This window comes from Puntigrus tetrazona, chromosome 16 (assembly GCF_018831695.1).
Source record: "Puntigrus tetrazona isolate hp1 chromosome 16, ASM1883169v1, whole genome shotgun sequence".
NCBI lineage: Eukaryota > Metazoa > Chordata > Actinopteri > Cypriniformes > Cyprinidae > Puntigrus > Puntigrus tetrazona.
The window spans coordinates 5150776-5172398 of NC_056714.1; the positions used below are offsets into that span (position 1 = coordinate 5150776).

At 41.3% G+C, this 21623-nt stretch overlaps 1 protein-coding gene across 1 annotated transcript in view; it reads right to left on the reverse strand.

Annotated features, from left to right (window-relative positions):
* tgfb2 (transforming growth factor, beta 2) overlaps nucleotides 1-19855 on the reverse strand; it is a 31937-nt gene extending 12082 nt beyond the window's left edge. The window contains exon 1 of the mRNA XM_043261461.1: nucleotides 18708-19855. Coding sequence (XP_043117396.1) covers nucleotides 18708-19053 — 346 coding nt within the window. The 5' untranslated portion in view covers nucleotides 19054-19855. The remainder of the gene's footprint in view (nucleotides 1-18707) is intronic.
* Between the last annotated feature and the right edge of the window lie 1768 nt (nucleotides 19856-21623).

The window sequence follows — 21623 nt, forward strand, 5'->3', positions numbered from 1 at the left end:
TTCCATTTTTTATCCAGTGCTGGGTTGCATTTAACCCAGCATTTTTGTGTAAAATACAAATGATTTCACAAAAAGCATAGCCTTCTTCTCTTTGGTTTACCCCACTCCTTTTCTATAGGGATCAGGTCTGGGACGGCAATGGCAGAAGCTTGATTTTGTGCTCAGTGACCCATTTTTATGTTGATTTTGAATTATTGTACTACTGGAAGATCCAGTGTGTCATGTGTCTAAACAAGATGCTGGACCTCCAGCAGAAAAACATGCCCACCACAAAGATCTAGCAGTATATTTAACGTGGACATCGGCTACTTTTTATCCTTTGTTTGTACCAAACCAGTCTGGTGGGTTTGCCGGCAAAAAGCTCTTTTTTTAGTTTTATCTGACCGGAGAGGACAGTGTCATTTCAAAATCTGAATAAGCCAGAGTTTGTTTTTGGATGAGTAAGTCATTTTTTTTCTTAAAACACATTTTTTTCTGACCCAAATCTCTGCAATTGTCCAGCTGTGGTCCCTAGACAGTTTTTGGCTGCTCAAAATCCCCCCATGCATTATGACGATATAGACGATATGTCCTCTTCCAGACAAATTTGGGTAAAACTTTATTTTAAGGTGTCCATAATACTACTTAGTAGTAGCCATTGTACTTACATGAAACAAAATGTACTTACCGTGTAACTAAGTTGTGGAAAAGTTTGTAATTATGTAGATGTAACAGCAGTTACTGTTACACATATGTTAGAGTCTGTTACACAGCTACTCGTGTAACCAAAGGATTGTCACATATTTGTTGCAGACTTTATTGTGTAATTATAAATTCAAGTACACAGACATAAGTTACTTAAGTACAATCTTGATACACTTTATTTTAAGTTTGCTTCATGTGTATCTATACTGTACACCTTATCTAGCTGCACCTTAGTCTGATTTAACCCATTAGTGCACAGCTTAAATATATTTAATACCTTTCTAATTACATTAAAATCACAGAATATTACACAAGCATAAGCTACTTAAAAATAAAGTGTATCAAAGTTGTACTTAAGTGTACAAGTAGCTGTGTAACAGACTCGTTCTGTAACATATGTGTAACAGTAGCTGCCTGTTACATCTACATAATTACAAACTGTAATTACAGGCTGTTACATAACTTAGTTACATGATAAGTACATTTTGTTTCATGTAAGTACAATGGTGACTACTTAGTACATAATTAGGTAATTACGCTGTATTATGACACCTTAAAATAAAGTGTTAACATGATTTGTAACATCTTTAGAATGTCTTAAAGACTCTTGTGTTTTATTCTGTTGTGCTGACTAACATACTAAAGCACCAGTAAAGTACTTGATTATAATTTTAACTGTAGTGCAGTATTATATAGTGTTTAATATCATTTAAACATGCATAAATAAAATCATCATTACAAGTGTGTAATTGCAAATACACAACATACACATTTCAATAGAAATGACTTTAAAACATATTTTACTAGCCTTTTAAATTCTAGTTTTATTTTTAACCATAAATGCTTGTCAGTAAGTTCAGTTGTAAACTTTAAACTTACAGATTAAGCACATTATACAACAGTATATTAATCAGTCTTTTTACTATGTTTAATTAAATGTGTTACTTGGCTTTTTGTTGTAATTATTCGTAAAATCTATCAGCAATTAGTTTGCATAGACCTATCAACTTAAGTGTTTCAGCTAAAGTTCAGTTATCATGCATACACTTTTCTCCATAACAATTGCATTCAGTATTTTCTTTAAAAGTAAATTATTTCCACGATACAATATGCTAAATGCTAAAGTGTGCCTCTTTTTCTCAAGGGTTTGCATATTTCTCACACAGCTGATGGCACTCGAGGTGTTTAAAGTATTTCGAACGTTCTCCGAGTAAGCGTGAGTCTTCCGGAGGCAGTGATGTCATGCGTTTAGCGCCCGTGGGGTGAGTCGAGGCGTAGTGTGTACACTGAGAGTGTGATGAAACAATAGCGGGACACACCTCTGGAGCCGGGCCGTCACGCGAGGGTCAGCTGCGGTACAGAGCCGCTCCATATGGTTCCTGAGTGAACCCAGTAGCCCAGCACTCACACAGTACTCCAAACCATGTGTGACCGTCATGTGCTTTGACAGGGCCCGTAAACACACACACACACACACACACACACACACTGCGAGTGTGCCGAGAACCATGTGTGCTACAGCGAGATGAGAGCGACGCGCCGCACAGTAGCTCAACAAATTAACAAAGACAACTGAAGCCACATGCACGAGTGTGTGAGTGAGCTCCTGATGGCCGCTGTGACGCCGATGTGTTAGCAGGAGCTTCGCATCTTCTCCATAGAGATTTTTTTTCTTGATACAATATGTAAGTATATACTAATATATGTATATATATATATGTACAGTGTACTTATAGTTATACATCTGTAATTAATTTCTGTAATTGCATTTATAATTTGACTGTCGACCCACCCCTTACAGTTTAACCCACCCTTAAACCTACCCATACCACCAAACCTGTCCCTAATCTTATTCTCATCCGTATCCCCCTCGATAGTGCTTTGCAATTCAATACGACCACATATTTTTGAAAATAACATATAGTGCAGTCAGTGTACGAAGCCTGAAGCTCTCCACGAAGCCTGAGCGTTGCACAGAAGTCAGGGATTACAGAGGCTCAACGGTTTGTTTAATAAGCCTACGCAAGCAGCACGTCCGTCCACATGAGACGGACAGAAGAAAACACTGGGCTGCTGCCGTGACTGTGAGAACAATCAGGACTTTGAAGAAAAAAACGTGCAATTTCACTTCAAGAGAAGTAACTTTATTACAGGCCTTTTGGGGTATTTTATTCAGATTCTCTCATTCACTGTAATTTTTCGTCAGATGTTTTTGTAAAAACGCCAGACGAAGTCTCATACTGTGTCCCTCAGCAGTGTTTTCTTACAATTAATATTTAACGCAAAAGTTCTGTTGCTTCACACGTTTTTGCTTCTAACTGACCTGGTGACGCTTTGTTTTGAAAGTCCAACTCAGACACACTTTACTAAGTAACTTTGCAGCTACATGTCAACTAGCCGTCATTAAAATACTAGTTGACTTTCTTGAACTTCTAACTTCTTTATTCTATTCTATTCTATCGAGGTTTGCAAGTATCCTACTCTTAACGATGTACTAATACTCGAATCACGAGAGTAAGTAACTTACAGCTAGTATGCTACGTCTACAGCTGACTACCAAAATGAATGTAACCGTTGGTTTTTTCTTTGTAACAGCGCTGATGTTTTTTGTGTTTTAAGTCACGGCTTTCCATCGCTAACACGCAGAAGTCTTTATAAGGGTTTCTTCTGTTGATTGAAGTCCAGCGCCCTTCTCTGAAGCGTCCTCACACTCACAATGAGGCAGCCGTAAGGCGCCGTGTTTGCATCTCGACTGCATGAAAGGCTCTGCTGTGCTGCTACTACACTGGGCGCTTTGAGCAGGGTTCACTGAAAACACACTCGGCCGAGTTCACACACAAGTGAGCGCACACATGCGTATAACGATACTTCTAATCTCTCTACAACACAAGCTCGCCGTCGCCCTCGGTTGCGCTGGGGAGCACGGAAGCAAACCGCTGATTTACACAGATTCAGTAGCAGAGAGTCTCTAACCGCTGATTTATACCAACGTGACATAAAAATGATTAGTCACACGTGGTGCCGCTGCGGTCTGAACAAACCCATCAGAAGCACATTAACGCACTCAAGGAGACTGTTTTGCAATCGCACAGAAAATAATAGAATGTGTAAGAACGTCCAAAAGTGATACGTACTGATTATTTCACATAAACAGAGCGGGATATATAGTTATGAATACATGGTTTAATTGTTCCCGAGTGGCTCCAACGTCAAACTCAAAAATGAGATGTTAATGACCTTCTAAGCGTTTGCAAACCCAGTGATTAGTTCTTTCTCGAAAGTCAGCCAGCTAATCAGATTAGAGGAAGTGCTTTCCTCAAAAAAAAAATGTAGGCCTAAATGTAAGAGTTATGCATTTGAATTGCATGCAAAATGTCCATTTATTCAAAACAAGTAATCATTTCAATTTGATTTCATTAAAAATCATATTTTATTAAAAAATCATATTTTTAAAAAATGATAATGCTTTATATAAAGCCTGTATTACAATTCCTATATGCATTATAATGCATGAATAATGATTTTCAAACAACTTTATAATTTGTTGTAGCGTCTGACAAATACAATGCATTATAATACTTATCTATTGCAATGCATTAAGAATAACCTCATAAACGTAGGTTTCATATGGTGATATAATGCATCATACTCTTAAAAGTTATTATTACAAATAGGTAGGTATTTTAAAGTACGTAAATAACCCATTTTGCATGAATTGCATGGTTTCCAAAATCTATTTCTTTACTTTCAGTCTGAAAACAAAAATATTCAGTTAAAAACGGTTTAAATACTGCCAGCTGGAGCAACCGAGATTCAACTGCAATAATCTAAGCAATACTGAGATTGAAGCTAATAGGATTTATTGTGTATTTAAAACACAATAATTACAGAAATCTGACCCGTTTCATTTATGTATTTATGACAAATATGTGCCACATTAAGTTTATAATAAGTTTAGCCTGTTTATGTTAAAACTGAACGCATTTTAACGCAATTCAAATACACACATCTTAAATGTAGGCCTACTTTTTAGTTTGAGCGGAGTTTGTGTGATTATTTTTGTAAAATATGACCTGACTTTACAGGCACGTTAATAGGCAAAGCTAACAGCCTCAACTGGGTGTGTTTCCTTTTTGATCACATACAATGAAAATATCTCACAAGGACTTATTATTCCCATCTAAGGAATTTTACAGGCTTACATAAACTCGTTGATAGCACCTTATTACCAAGCGCACCAAAATAATCTAACTGTTTTTCAATAAAGAGATAACAGCGGGGAAAAAAAAAGAAGTCAGATGTGCTGCTGAAACTGAACTGGTTGAACCCGATACGAAGCGCCCACAAAGAGCAATAGCCCTGATGAATGAATCACATCTCACACACACACACACACACACACACACACACACATTTCATACACACTAATAATAACAAAGAGCCTTTTTTATGTTCCCATAAATCTCTCGTCAGGTTTGCCATTGCAAACACTTGGATCTTAAACTCAGGAAGTCTTCGTGAGTGAGGACCACTTGTGATGTGCGCCAAAAAATATGCACAGCGGCTTGATCTCACAAGAGCTTCCTTCCTGAGAGGAAAGACACTACGGAGCTGCACCGCGGCCAGTCGTTTAGTTAGCGAGAAACGCTTATCTGATGCTTTCGCGCATATTTCCGACATATAAACCTGAACTGGAGCTCTGTACGCACATCTGTGAAGACGTGACATCATGTTTGTTTTAAACACTGAAACCGTAAGCTGTTTACCCTACCAGGAATATACATCTTGAAGGCATTAGGTAGTTAAACAGACACCGATCAGTGGCCCTGAACGCTCACTGATCAAACACCTGCGCCAGGAAATGCCTCCCAGAGTCCTCTGCTCCGTCACTGACCCCCGGTCCTACTTCCTGTGAGCTGGACTTCCTCCAGACTTTAATGAACGGATAGATTAGCGAGCTTGTCACGGCTGTCCGTCCTTCAGTCTGGAAATAACTCCTGTTGCTGACCGGACCGTCCTTCTCTCTCTGGCTGGAAAACGCTGTCAAGGAGTCGGTGTTCAAATCACGAGTGTACACTTTCACCTTCTCGCTATCTACGTTACAGTGAAACGCCCAACTCGTCATCCGCTACAGATGTTCCAGGTCGTGGGTCACGACGAGGCCAGAACTCTTCATCAGTGATCCACGGAGAGTCGATTTAAAACTGCGTAGCTTCGTTAGAGAATTAGTTCACCCCAAAGATGTACTCACCTTCAGGCTGTCTGAGATGTAGTCTCTTTATTTATTGGAGAAGATCTGGAGAGACACAGCAATAGTGAATGGGTGCCGTCAGAATCCCAACAGATGATAGAAACACCACAATAATCCGCTAGTAATCCATCTTGTGGAACCAAAAACAAATAAAGCTTCCTCCAGTGAAAAGTCGCACCAAAAGAGGAAATGGAAAGAGCAACATTTTGAAGTTAAAATGTCTGTAGAGTGATGTTTATGTCCAGTTATTTCATTATAGCAATGAAAATAACTTGCCATTAATGTAAAATAACTGAAACTACACATAGGAGCTTGAAAAAAAAATTTTTGACAAAATTTTTATATATATATATATATATATATATATATATATATATATATATACACAAAGAGCCATTTTTCATATGCAAAAACAGCTTGACAGTAATAAAATATTATTCTTTTTTAAAGAGAACTGCTTCTTTAAACGGTTAAGTATACAAAAAAGGTGCTTTCCGACACAAAATTCCTTTTTTAGCCTTAAATATCACAATGCACAAGTATATGTTTAACACGGAATAACTGTTTATATTATTTTTAAAGGTGTAAGTTTAAGTTACCGTGGAGACCTATGGCACGGCATGTGGCTCCAATAAAACTATGACATTCAGGGGCTTATTTATGGGGATATATTAGTTTTCTCAGTTTTTACAAGCAGTGAATTATGAGGAAAATATTCAAACGTTTGTTCACATTCGAAAGACTTGATCCTGATTTATGAGTCCGAGAAATTGCCGGATGCAACCGTTCGCAACCTCCGAGTCACTTTTACCATTTGAAAATGGAAACTGAGACCGAATACTGCTAGCACTGTGCTAAAACTCCAGGAAGGAGAGCGGGAGGAAAGTATTTGACCTACTTTAGAGCGTTTCTCGCTTCTGTAAGACATGCTCTCGGATTCCCCCGCTCCCTCTGCGAGACAATCCCGCGCTCGTCCCGTCCTGTGAGGGTCAGCGTGAGGAAGAAGGAGAGCGCAGGCTTCTCCTCGGAAAGAGTAACATACACAGTAGATACAGTACTGACGACGTATCCAATAACATGACAGTAGTTAAGCTGTTTTCAAGACATTGTTGCCTTTCCAATAATGAGCTACTTTTTCCATTAAGCGGAGCACAGCATGTCAAAATGCTACATCATTGTTTTCGTTACATTGCATTGCCGCTTACTTACAGTTCTTACTGCGGTAACAATCACACGCTCCTAAAATGACTTATGTCTCCGTCTTAAATGAAAATAGATCTATTGTAGTGGATCGGCTCGTTCAGATGAATTCAATTAGTTTTTGTAATAGGCCTAATTTCGCTGAGCAAGGGTGCTTAGAAAATAATCCGTAAAGACATTTCTAATGAAACAAACTGTTACACACACGCTGTTTTCAAGATAATAATAAGAAATGCTTCTTGAGCAGCAAGTCAGTATACTATTATGATTTCTGAAGGATCGTGTGACACTGAAGACTGGAGTAATGATGCTGAAAATTCAGCTGCGCATCACAGGAATGAATGTTTTGTTGTTGTAGTTGTTGTTTTTCTAATTTGGCCAATCACCAGCTTTAGGGCTGTCAACCTCTCTCAGCTTATTAAAACAGGCACAACCAAGCGGCATTAAACCGAGACAAAACTCCTGTTAAGTGTTCGGGCAGAAGAGAAAGAGGAAAAAAACAAGCTGGATGAACTAGAGAGTCTTTGGCTGCGGAGGACGAAAGAAGTGGGAGCTGCTTTTTAGAAATAAAAACCGACCGCAACCAAACGCCAAGGCATTTTGAACGGTAACCTGAATTCCTCAAATCAAAAAGAAGACGAAGGACCTCGGTTACCTATCCGTGCATCGTTGAAGACATTGTTCTGTTCCCGTCCGCCGTTGTGTGTACGGGACATTTGGAAAGTCGCACCTGTTAGTAAACACTGTTTTTCCGATCTCAGACACTGACTGAGTGGAAGCAGCCAAAGTAGCTTCCAAAAGACTGCCGCTGAGAGTCGAGACCTTGAGAGGCCGAACGGAAGCCAGATTAAGCAGCGAGGGCAGATGAGTGGGAGTGAGACGAGAAGGGAATGCTGGGAAAGAAATGAAAGAATGGGAAAGAGTGGGAGGGAGAAAAGTGAGAGGACGGGGACATAGAGGGAAAACAGAGGGAATGTGAGATGGAAGAGTTCTTCCCTCCGCCCTGACGCTCACCTGCCAATAGCAAATTGAAAACAACTCTCTTCATAATCCCTGGGAACTAAAAATACCCCACACTTCTGAAGGCCCTTCCACGAAGGCCGCTTAGTCCCTGCAGGACTCGTTCTGAGCAACCGGCCAACACACACACACACACACACACACACACACACATCAATAATAATGATAGACAGAGAGCTGGAAGAATATACATTTAAAAATGAAATTGCAATGAGAGGTGCTTGCCATGCAGACATCGGTGCCATAACGCAAGACTGCTGAGGGTGTTTTTTACTGGCCAAAAAAATCCACTTTATTCTTTATGTGTTTGACTTTCGGGCTTCCTTTAAATTATGCCTGTAATGCATGTTTTCCCACCTGTTTTATTAAGTAAAAGGAAAATGAAATAAATAGCACACCTATCCTCGACAAGCCACATGATTTTCGCAGTTATACAGCTTCTGTAGCACAAGTGGTTGATATTTAATACTAGCAGTCATTGGAGTATCTCAGAAACTGCAAGTATGTATCAACTTATTCTACTAACCCTAAACCTACCCTAACAGTTCACTAACCAGAGTTAGCAAACACGCAAACTAGTTGACATATAGTTGACGTGTTACACAAAGTTAATTATAGTTATAAGAATGTTTAAACTGGCCTATTAAAACAAAGTGTGCCCTTAAATCCATAACCCTGTAAAGCCTGATATAAAAAAGTCAGAACAATCTGGCATTTTTTTGGTCTCCCATTTGACGCATCAGGTTTAGGCCCAAACTGAGATTTAGACGCTGATGGTCAAAAAGTTTAGATTAATCTTTGATGCATGTAAATCAGTAACCTGTTTATGCCAAAATAGCAAATACTGACATAACACGACATAAATGTAATCCAAGGTAAGTAAGTATATGAATAAACAAAATCAAAAGCTTGATGATCATCTCTGAGATGTACTGTTTTTTCTAAAAAATGACATCTGGAGAATCAAGTAAAGCCAGGCTGCTTCAGTCCAGAAAGAGTTCATCTGGAAATATTACCAACAAAGTAACTCTTATCCTCACTTTTTAAAAATCAGTAAAGAGCTGGCAGCAGAAAGCAGTGAGATGTGAGCTGAAGGTTGACCTTCGTACAATTAAACTAAAAGAACCTTTACTTTGCTAAAAAGTATGAACCGTCATGATTGCGTGCAACAGGTTAAATCATGCCGATCACTTATAATTGCATTATCGGATATGATGCAGTAGGCTTTATAGGGTTAACTCAAACATATGAGCAATAGTAAGAGCAATGCTGGCCTTAGCAAACTCCAGCAATAAGCTGAGGTTGCACCCACAAACACATCTTGTCTCTTTCTGCCTTCCATGTCAGTGAGATTTTTTTGTAACCAGCCAGGACCACCATGAAATTTCATTGGTCAAAAATCCTGCTCCACATTTCTGCGTGTTGAAATGTCAAATATGATTATGTGGCATCAGGCAGTGCTTCACATTCGGCGCGGACGGTCCTCGGAAAGTTAGCACGCATGGAAATGCTCTAGTTTCGAACCTCTCGGTGCATCCCGATCTTCCTTTCTCGCTTCTTTCTAGGCCCTGGACGCGTCGATGGGCCCCAGATTTCATTCCCACACTGCGCTCTGTGCTCGTGTTAGAGTATTGTATTACATGAGACCTGCGCTCTGCCTGTAAACAGTATAAAAGCGCTGGAAGAGCAGTTGTTATTCTTTCACAATCCCACTCTCTCTCATCCTTTACTCAAACTCTTTCTGTCTCACTCCCTTTCACTCTTTCCCTGTTACGCAATGCAGTTTGGCTGTCGCTAACTCCCGAGTAGAAGCAGAAGAGGGTCCAGGTCTTGCGTAAGTACCGAGTCCCCCTTTTTTCTCGACAACAACCCCACTCGAGAATCTCACCGAGAGATGTTTGGTGGACCAAAACCAAGTCTCTCTCGCAGGCTGCTATGAGGAAAGAGAGGGTTTTGCGATCAGGATGTTCTGTATAAACACACAGGCGGTAAATCTGCGCTCGGTCTACTCTTAATGCTCGGATCCTACGTTTCTCCCCAAGCTTTCGTAATATCAACAACTCGCACTCGCATCTGGGGGGAACCCATAGAAATGCGCAAGATGTACATAAATAAATAGCTGGTGGATAATCTTGTGCAGCTAGAGGTCTGACTAAACGGCAAAGGTCCGGTCCACATAGCAGCTGATTCTGGTAAAGAACCACCCACTTAGACAGGAAAAGACTAACTGACGTGTAAAACAATGCATTTAGTGCATGCATGCATTCGTATTATGTAGACTGTAAAAATAGATTATACCACATGCGCACACACAATAATTGCTGTGAAAAAATGACAAAAGAAGAAAAAGTGAAGTCTACATATATAAGCAAGGATGCATTAAATTCATCAAAAGCGACAGTAAAGATATGTACAATGTTACAAACGTTTGTTTCAAATAAATTCTGTTGTTTTGAATGTTCCATTCATCACAGAATCTTGAAAAATAAACTCACATTTAGATAAAAATGAAGCAGCACAACTGTTTTCAGCATTAATAATAGCCAGAAATGTTTCTTGAGCAGAAGATCCGCATATTGGAATGATTTCTGAAAGATTATGTGACACTGAAGACTGGAGCAATGATGCTGAAAATTCACATTCAATATATTTAAATCAATATTTTACATTGTAATGCAATTTCACGTTTTTATTGTTTATATTGTGTTTTTAATCAAATAAATGCATCGTCAAGCAGAAGAGGCTTCTTTCAAAAACATTCACATATATTCGAAATTATGGGTCAGAAAACTTTGATTATAATTTAGCAAAATAGAAAGCGATTAATTCACTGACATGGAATATACTTCTAATTTACTATAGTTTAGTTGTTACGAAGCACCTCAAAAAAACCCTAAAAATCATTGCATGAACCCGTTGCCTTGTTTCCAAAGAGTTAAAACAAACCTTTACTCTTTGAAGTTGTATAACTTCAGCCAATCAGATTAGATCTTGCCAGAACGAGAAAGCGCTTTCCAGTTTTGTGTGCAACAAGCATCTGTGGGTATCAAAGCTGGTGGACGACATGCTCTGACTGGCTGGACGTTCAGAAAAATGCACAAAGCTATCACAGGGGCGCTAAAAAAAGCTATAAGGTACATCTTGGTGTCTTCTTTCCCTCAAAAGTGTACGTATTAGTACCTTAAAAGGTGCCTATTAGTATCCACTACTTTCTGAAAGGGTGTACTTTTTTTTGCCCTTCTGACAGTGTACACCAATCTTACAAGCTTTCTCCTGCAGGCCGTTCGAGACCAAGCTCTTTATCACTGGAACGCGTGCCCCAGAGGTTCGAGCGCCCGCCCTTGGCCCACACGCTCTGCTGCGTTGGGTTGTTTTTGGGATGGCCCGTCCTCACGCCTGTGTTTATTTACAGAGGGAGAGGCGCTGGGAGATCTCTCAGAGTCACTAAACATAATCCGTCATGCACTCGCACCGGCCTCTTCTGGAACATACACAAATGCTGACACACTTCTTACACTCATGCACTCCAAACACACTCGAGAACAACTTTAGCTTTCTAAACAAGCATTGCTGAAGGGCACAGAAAAACGACCGCGATGGTTCAAAAAGCAAGCGTTTCTGTTTGAAAGAAAGACAGTACAAGTAGACTTTTCTAAGTCGAGCTACTATTTACTCCTTTTCTCATCTGTCCGTGATTCATTGTGAGCGTATTTATACAGCGAGACAGATATTGTCTGGAATATTTTGTTATTTGGGTAAAATTAGCTCAGCTCCATTTGCCACATGCAACAAATTAGTTTGTGCACCCTGTAATTTTCTCAGAGATAAAAGAGCAGCTTCTGTCTACAACCGTGTTAAAAGGCACAAATTATTTTGCTCTTAAACTAACAAAACGGCTGACCTCAGACGAGCAGAAATAGCAACAAAAGCAATACTGTTGAAGCGCCTTTAAATTTAGGGTGTTCGCGAACCTTTTCATGACTGCGTGTTTGCTTAGAGACAAAAAACCTCAGTGTCTCAGACTTTCGGGTAACACTTCATAATAACTTCATCCACGTGCCTTACAAGATTATATGGCGCATAACAAATCACTACTTCATTTACATTCTGATGAAGCAATGATAACCTGATTCGTGCATTTTTACAAACATTCCTTCGCTTGGCTGTACAAGAACAACTGATATGTTAAGCATAATGCTTCTTAGTGATACATTACCGAAAATTAAGTCTGGATGCCATTTTCGGCAGCTTTACCCACGGGGTCGAATACGAGTCTCTCTGGCACCGGCTGCAGTCATTCTTCATTTCAAGTAACATTTAACGTTTATTCATGTGTAATGCATATGACAACGTGTATTTATACTAGGTATCCTGCTATGCATTCACCGAATTTATCCGTAAAGTGATTAAATAAACAGATATCAAACACTGTACCAACTTATGCAATGATCAATGTACTATAATAAATCATATGAAGCAGCCTGCATGGAAAGTCGAAACTTTTTTTCTGCAGTTACTGCACCGAACAAGCTCACTGCATGAAAAGGTTAAATATTACAAACCAAAGCGGTGATCAAGCCAATCCGAGGCCGCAAAGCTCAATTTAGCTAATTCCTTTTATGACTATATAAATTCAAGCGACAGACAGCACGGATGATATTCAAGCCAAGAGGTTGTTTATGCATCTAAAAGTCTTGTACAGCGCAATCACGAGTTGCGTGGAGAAGACAACGCCGTAAACTTTAAAGGCCACGTCCAGCTGTTTTTGCTCAATGACTCACTGTCATTTTTTTTTTTTAACAGGTTAGGTGTGTTAGTGGCAAAAAAATACAGTGCTGATATCCAGCTCAAACAGACAGCATACTTCAGCAAGCACTCAAAGCGCATATATACTAAGTCATATGCTCTTGAACAGCATAAACCACACAAAGTCATAAAACGGCTGCAACATAAACCATTTCCTAGAGCCTGGTCCCGGTGCACAGAGGCAGCCTTGTGTTCCTGCGCGTTCAGTCACAAGGGAGCTCTGTACTGGGCTCCGAGAGACCTGCATTTACAAACAGACCGGTGGGGCCACGGTATGTTAGCATTTATGCATGCATGGACATTTAATACCACAGCGAAAACATACGGACCTGTTGAGCTGTATGGGACATTAGGTTTAATGGACGTTCCTGCAGGACGGACCATATTTGAACGAGCTGGTTTGTTTCTTAAATAACAGGGCAGAATAATCTATATATCAAGAGAGCGGCTGTAAATAACGGGTGCTGTGTGCGTGTTTGCTGTTGGAAATTTCACTGTCTGAATGATGTACGAGCAACATTATAGCTAATAATAAAGCAGTAAAGTTGAAACTGGATGCAATTTGGTGCAGCTCTTAAAAATGAAGATTCGAGTCAGAACCTGAAAGCACTTTAGAGCCTGGTTTCAACAGGGAACCTTTTACACTCCAATAACTTAAAAATTAAATCCATAAATAATAATAACACTAATAAATATTATTGATCCTACGTTACTATTTAAATGTTTTCAACATTGATAATAATCAGTAATGTGCGACAAGCATCTTAGAATGATTTTTGAAGGGTCACGTGATACTTGAGGCTGGAGTAATGATGCTGAAAAGTCACAGAAATAAATTATATTTTAAAAGAGAAAACAGCTATAATAAATGGTAATAATATTTCACAACATTACTGTTTTTACTGTATTTTGGATCAGATAAATGCAGCTTTGCTTAAACATTTTGATTGGTAAAGCAACCCCTAACATTTCCAAACAGTCAAGTGAACTGCAATATTTTCACTGTGCTTTAAAATTTCATATGACACAGAAAATAAAACACTGACTGAATAGTTCCAGAGTCTTACGCCTGAAATTTGAAATAGAACAAGTTCTGACTTTTGGTTTTAACTCTAATGGCTTTGACAGCTTCATATTTTTTCCATTACAAACTACATTTCTGATGGCTTTCCAACTAATTTGTGCTTTTCTGATTATTTTCCTTTTCATTACTAAACTCTGATTCTGTTTCTGATTCTAATTCAACAACCTCCCAAGTGTCTTCTTTCAAAGATCGTTACGCCTGCGGTCCAAAAGGTTTGAGAATGCGCAGAAGTGTCAATGTGCAGATTAGCGAATTAAATCTGTTAAAAACGAAGGCTCCAAAAGGTGGTTTTCTCATAGAAGAACAATTTCTGGTTTCCAAAAGAACCTCTCAGTGAACAGTTCTTAAAAGAATCGTTTATTTGTGAATAATCTAAAGAATCTTTTTGTTCTACACTCTTTAAAATTAAGGTTTCCCAGAAAGGGTTTTCAGAGCTATGCCATAGAGGAACTTTTTTGAGTTTAAATCGACCCTGTTATGGATTTTTGAAAATGATTTTATACAATGTGTAACATAGCTCTAAGTGAACGAAAACATCCTGCAAAGTCTATTTTCTCTCAAAAGATAGAGCCGACTCTGAATCATTAGTATAATTTGTAAAACAAATCCCAAGTCGTTTTATGTTGACGTCAACCTTAAACATTAGCATACTGCCCGCCCACTTGTTGGTCTCTTTGCATTGGTCTGAATGAAAATGCAAATTCACTCTTTACCACTAGGTGCCGGTTTTGGAGCTATCGCTATACACAAAGCAGCACCGGGCTCACAAACGCTGCTTTATCAGGTGTTACAGGCCAATCACCAATCACTGCAGATTTGGGAACCATTTGGGAGTCGTTGAGCAAATAAGATAAAAATAAATGCATACTATAAGACAATGAAAGTATTTTTTGACCTCGCACGCATGTCAACCTGTTATTATTATGGTTCCCAAAACCAAAAAATAAAACTTTCATTACCCATAATAGGGGCGCTTTTAAAGAACCGTTTTTGAAGAGCATTGCGATATTCCGAAGAACATTTTTTAAATATTAAAGTCCTTTTTGTGCAACTGAAAGGTTCAAGGGATATTAAAGATTCTTCGAGCAACCATAGATTCCATTTAAGAACCTTCATTTTTTAAGAGTACGCAAGGATCAATTCACTGCAATCAAGAGCGTTCTATGGATGTTGAAAGTTCTTCAATGAACCACAAACGCGATCCTGATGCTAAACCGAAAGACACCATAACACCGCAGCAAATTTTAAACTCATCAACCAGAGTTCTCTGCTGAACCCAGGAGCCACTGAAGAACCCTTATTTTTAAGAGCACATGAGGTGGGCTGGAGGTGAGGGTGCGGGGAGAACCTCTCCAGTGACTCCAGTTCCACACCCCAGCAACAGTGGGTCTCCGGGTGGAATTTTCCATGGAGCATGTGGCACGGTGCGGAGTAAACGCACACTCCTCTCTAGTTTAAATAGTGCTGTGTGGGCTCTGCCAGCTCTCTGTCTCCCAATGAGCCCCACTCTCTCTTTCTCTCTCTCTCTCTCTCTCTCTCGTGCATATTTGTGTGTCTTCCATTGCCGTGCCCTGCAGTGCTGCCTGCGAGCGCTTCCTGGCGCCCAACCAAATAAGGGCGATAGCCTGTGAGAGCGTTAGCCGGCACGTTATTCTGCAACGGGACACCTCATTCAAAGCTCACTTCCAGGAAAATGTTAACTGCGTCCTATGTGGTTATTATCTCGTCTTCTTTCTTTCCTATTCGCTCATTGTTTCTTTGCCACTCTTTGGCTCCGCTCCAAAATCTGCACTGTCTACATAGGCAGCTGCCTTCTAAGGATCCTATCTGAAACGGAATCTCATAACTGACCGATTTGGAACGCTCTACGTAGGCTCTAAATAGCACTCGCAGGAAGTGCACGGGATGCTTGACTCGCAATTGATTTCACTACAAGTGGGTGTTAGCATGTGCGCCGAGCTAGCGCCATAAACTCAAAATACAATTCACAGCGCACAAACATTTGATAACAGTGTCCATCATTATTTAAATTAAACTCAGTGGGGGGTTTAATGGCAGATTTAAACTTATTCTCATTTTAACCACTAGATGGCCCAGAACCTCACTGCAGCACTTTCCTAAACTTCCGCATTGAACTACGAATATGGAAATTCGGCTGATCTTTAATCAGTTTTTGTTAACTAACAGTGAAGCAACAGCGTGCAGATTTTTTATTTTATTAGTATTATTTTTGTTTTTTTAACTTGCACCTGGCCCTAAGTGCTTTTGATCTGCGCGCTTTGACTTTTTTTTTATTTAGCAAAATAAACGAAAACTTTCGCGAACTTTTCTGAAGCATTTATATTTGAACTACGAGTATTAATGCGACAACAATACTACCGGTGAGATTTCAAGATTTCAAAACAAAAACCACTTTTGAAATCCCTTTTTTCCGCAGTCATACGGTACAGCGGTAGTGGAAATCACCTTCTCATTAATGCGTGCCTTCCGCCCTCTTGCACCCTAATCAGCATTTCTGTTTCGCTTCGCTTGAGCTCGTCGCAATGCATTCTGGGATTCCAACGTCCATTAGGGATACATGTGATACTGCTTTAAACCTGTGGCGGACAACTCACAGGTATCACGATCCGAGCGGGTCGTTCTGTGCTCGCACGCTCGAGTTAAAGGCAGTCGTCCAAGACAGTGAATCTAATCACCATACAGGCAAAAGTTCACTTCAACAATGAACAAAGTGGCTTCAGTGCATTCAGTGCGTATATAAACAGCTCAGAAAGAGTGCATGCACTCAAAGCAGTGTGCCTACAATGCCTTAAAATGCTAACTATGTAGGCAGCTCATTAGGATCTGGAACAGAGCCACTGCGATCTAACCCACAATCTGAAAGTTCAATTTTAAAAATAATCAGTGGCGTTTCTCCGAACGTTGACACAGGATTATTTATATCCCGTAAACGCTCACTGACTGGGGCTGGAGCCGTGCCAGCTCTATTCATATTTGAAGCATTTATACGGCGGGCAGAGCCAAGAATAACATTTAACGCAAAATACACCTCGGGGCCTAAAAGATCTCCTAATTTATTTTTCTTTCAAGCTGTATACTCACATGCGATCTGGGAACTGAAAACGATTACATAATTAATGGCACAATAAGGACATTTAAAAGCACTTATTTGCTTATGTAGGCCCAGCTTTCGAGACACAGTGGGGTAGTATTTAGGTACACTGAGAAGCATTATTCAACAGTGGTGTGTGTGTGCGTGTGCGTGTGTGTGTGTGTGTGTGTGTGTGTGTGCATGTAACGGAGGCAAGGAATGAAAATAACACTCTAGAACCAAAAGTGCTGTAACGCCGACCTGCTCGGTAGCTAAAAGGGAACATGCAATATTTTTTCAAACGATTTGCCCAGCAAATTTGCGTAAATGATGTGAAGGCGCTGCAAACAGCTGCACAAATATTGATCAGGGGAGACCACACTGCAGCCTATGATGTGGCAGCTGTGGCTTAGCGGTTGAATCTGTTCGGTAACTGAAAGATTGCGGGTTCAAACCCATCAGAAGAGTGACGCGCTGCCGGTGCGCCCTTGAAAAAGGAGCCTGACCTCAGGTTACTCCAAAGAACCTCTAATATGTGCATTAATGACAAAGCAGTCAACAATCTGGCAACAGCGTCTCAGTTCCCAAACGGCAAAGTAAAACGGTGCCACCTCACATTTGCCATGAGGTTCACATTAGACGACAATTGCTCCAGACTACAACCATCGAACCTCATTTTTTAGTGTACATTAGAAATGACAAAATGAGTTACGCAAAGCACAAAGCAAGAGGTATCCACAGACTATGCCAATGATTTGAGGCACGCTTCATTTTTAGCAAAAGAAGATCGAATTATCGTTTAGGTGGTTCTTTTATTGTAATTGGGTTAAAGAGTGGCATCAGTACGAAGCGGGCGGATCTGGACTCGGAAATACGCCCCAGTGTCTTTGGACACGCGAGACGCAATGTTAAAGGAGCGGGATGGCTGCAGGTTTTGGTAAAATGTTGTGAAAGTTTTCTAATCGGAGAGCTCTACGTACGCACGTTTACCTTTTGTGAATTCAGCGGATGCTTTAAATGAAAACGACTTACAAGAGATGCTAAAAATATGACCGTCAATTCTACACGTGACCATCGACCACGAAATAATGTGATTTACACGCTGAAAGCTGAACGAGCTTTCCACCGATGTAGATATTTGTTGGGTCAGGACAATATTTTGGCTGAGATACAACTATTTGAAAATCCCGAATCTGACATTACAAATATTTTTCACGTATGGTAGGGCATTTACAAAATATCTTTACAGAACATGACCCTTGCTTAACATCCTGATGATTTTTGGCTCAAAACAGGCCTAAATCTATCATTTGACCCATGCAATGCGTTGCTGGATTTTTCTACTGATATACCTGTGCGATTTATGACTACGCTCCAGGGCAGTGTTTTGTTAGGTAAAGGGTGCCTTGAGAGGTTCAACACGAATAGTGCTGTTTTCATAAATGCCTGCTTTGCTTCTGAAGGTGTCAAGTCTTTACGCGCCGAGCTCGACGATGTCGAGGGTCGAACCTACAAGCTTTCAGTTAAACAGTTACCCGATCCCACCCCCGAATCAGGGTCGAAACACTCACTCTCTGCGGGGTAGAAGGGCTGCATGTCTATCTTGTGCACTTCTTTGGCGTAGTACTCCTCCTCGCTGCGCTGTCTCTCGCAGGTGGCCGCGCGCTCGTTGGCTTTCTCCTGCAGCAGGTCCCGTGTGCTGTTATAGATGGCGATGATGTCCCGGGACACCTCCTCGGGCTCGGGGTAGATCTCGGGAGGACTGCTCAGCTTGAGTTTACTGAGGATCTGACCGCGGATGGCCTCGATCCGCTTCTTTTTGAACTGCTCCATGTCCAGAGTACTGCATGTGGATAAGCTGACGGCCACCGTGGCTAAATCCAAGGTCAGAAGGAGACTCAAGACGCACCAGTTCATTTTGCGCTTTTGTTTTCGAAGCCGAAGCGAGTTTGAAAATGCTAATTAATGAATGAAGTGACGCAGAAGCCCGATCATTTCGATGGCGAAGCCAGATTTAACTTTTTGCGCACGCTATCATCAACGGCAAACGTCTGTGTTTACTGTACCTGCAAATCCATCCGAGGCGCCAGCGAGAAATGGGCTGTCAGATCCGATATATGCGGGAGAGAAACTGAGATCTTCATTCCAGATCACTTCATAGCAAGTGCACGGAGTCGCGGGGCGCTAAAAGAGCCATCGATTGGGCCGTCAAAAGTTTCTGCTTCGCAAAGCTCTTGTTTTGACAGACGCGTCGCCTGCGGGCTTTTTGCGCGCACCTCCACCGCATCAGAGCGCCGCGAGCTCTCTCCAAAGCGCCGCGCAATCACGCCTGCCTCTCGCGCGTGAGAAGATGTGGAGGTCCAGGAAAAGCCTCTGCTCACTCCGCAAGGCGCATCGCCTCTCCTCCTCCAGCAGATGCTGAAAAAAACGAAAACGCGTCCTGAGGCTGCCCGACGATGGGGTAAACTACCAAAAGAGACCTCCTTTTCGGTTTACGCACTCCTCTGTTCCTTCTGGTGGAAAACAACGGTCCCCGTGCCAGCGCACGCATGCACATCTGAAGGCAGCCGGTTGGAGAGAGAGATTTATATAGGACCGACTTCACCACGTGGTTGTGGTCATCACGGTGAGTCCGAGGGATTCGTCAGCGCGAGGGTTTACCGAGCGCTTCGGTGTAAATAGCGTTCCTCTTCAGCACTGCGGCCAGGTCCTAACGCCCACTGGGTCCTTCCACTCTGGCACGACTAATCTGAACCCACCCGAAAGAAAGGCAGCGCAAACCACAAAACTGGGAAGATTTCGAGGGGCCAGTGTCCCTGCAGGACGCTTCTCCTTTTATAACACCAGGTGGAAGATAGACCAAACACTTTCTCAGCTGCGTAAAAGCAACTTTAGCATTTTGTTACAAAAGGGGATGGATGAAGTGGAAATAATACATAAGTACACCTGCATGGAAATAAGATTTCAAGCATCATGTGCTTAAAATAATTAATCACACTATGGCAAAATTTCTATGTGAATGCGTCAAGGGTTTAAGGCCAATGAACATCTGCTTGTAATTGTTTTCGGCACAAAATCATGTTAACGGGATTGACATTTTAGCATCATCTCCTAAAATTGCTTTAAAAAAAATAGCTCTCACTGCATTCATGTAGGATATATCTATTATGCATTGATCATTGTGGAAATTCAGACATTAAAATGTTGCTGTTCTTCTTTTATAACCTTTATAAATGAAATAAAATGAAATGAGACGGGGAAGTCTTCAAAACTACCCATCTAATATGCCCTGTTATCTTCGTATAATACACTGAATGGAAAAAAAACACAAATAGCAGCTTATGGTATAACTCCTGCACATGATAAGGCAAGGGAAAGCAAGTCCAGCTGTTGCGTCAGTGCGTACAAATCTCACTGATAACCTTTTTCTGGGAGGTTGTTACAAGTCGGTCGATCACAGATTCTGTGTGTGCAACATGTAACAGCAAGCGTTTTCCACCTCCCTCGCCGCACCTGCTCCATTTGCTTTTCCATCCCTTGAGCTTCTGCTTAAAAAAACAAAAAAATCATAATTTGCCGAAGCCTTTTGTACCCGGCCCACACTCCAGCAATCTATCAGGAGTGACAGGCTCTCAGATGGCTCTACCCACCGCTGCAAACCAGATGTTATCGCTAAATCGGTACCAACAAAGACAGATGTGGGACTGCGTGCGAGCGAGGGAGAAAACAACCCCTCAGGGACGTGAGGGAACCAACCAAACGATATTAAGTGTGGTGAAATTGCACGCGGCCCACCTGACCGTTCGCTTGCCGGGATTCCGAAACGAGGAAAAGGTTTTTGTGATGCAGACGATGGGCCGGCTGTGAAAAAAGATGAGCAGTGAGGGAGCGACGGAGGAGCTCGACGCGTTCTGGGGCGCTGTGTCAACATGCACTGGATAGGGTGGGCATTCCTGAGCGACAGGTCACAGTGTTGTCGTGACAAATGAGAGTTTTACGTTGGCCGAAATGAAGTGGCGTACCCTCAGAGGGTGATAGCGTACCCTCTCAGACGCTGGGTAAATATATCTCAACTGGGTGTGTACACATAGCTCGACTGAGTGTGATAAAGAGAAAGTCTACAATCAGCGCAACTGTCATTCCCGGCAGGGCCGCGCCCCTTCAAGGTCAAAGGTCGTCTCCTGGCAGCCCTCCAAAGCAGAGAGGCCTACGGTGAACCTCTGACCTGTTATATTAGAACATGCGCTCCTATGAATTAAGTGCGCCGACATATGCATTTCGTTTTTCAAAAGTCCACTTTTACGGTCTTCTAGAGGTCAGAAAGTCAACCCTACTGTAGATCGTTGCACTACTTTGACAGCAGCGCCGCCCGGTGGTCAACTGAAACAGCCAATGACGTCCAAACCTGCTCCTGACCCACTTTAAACAGCTGATCTAGGTCTTCAGGTTTACTACAAGCTTCTGAGCAGTTGTGTTGGGGCAAATTG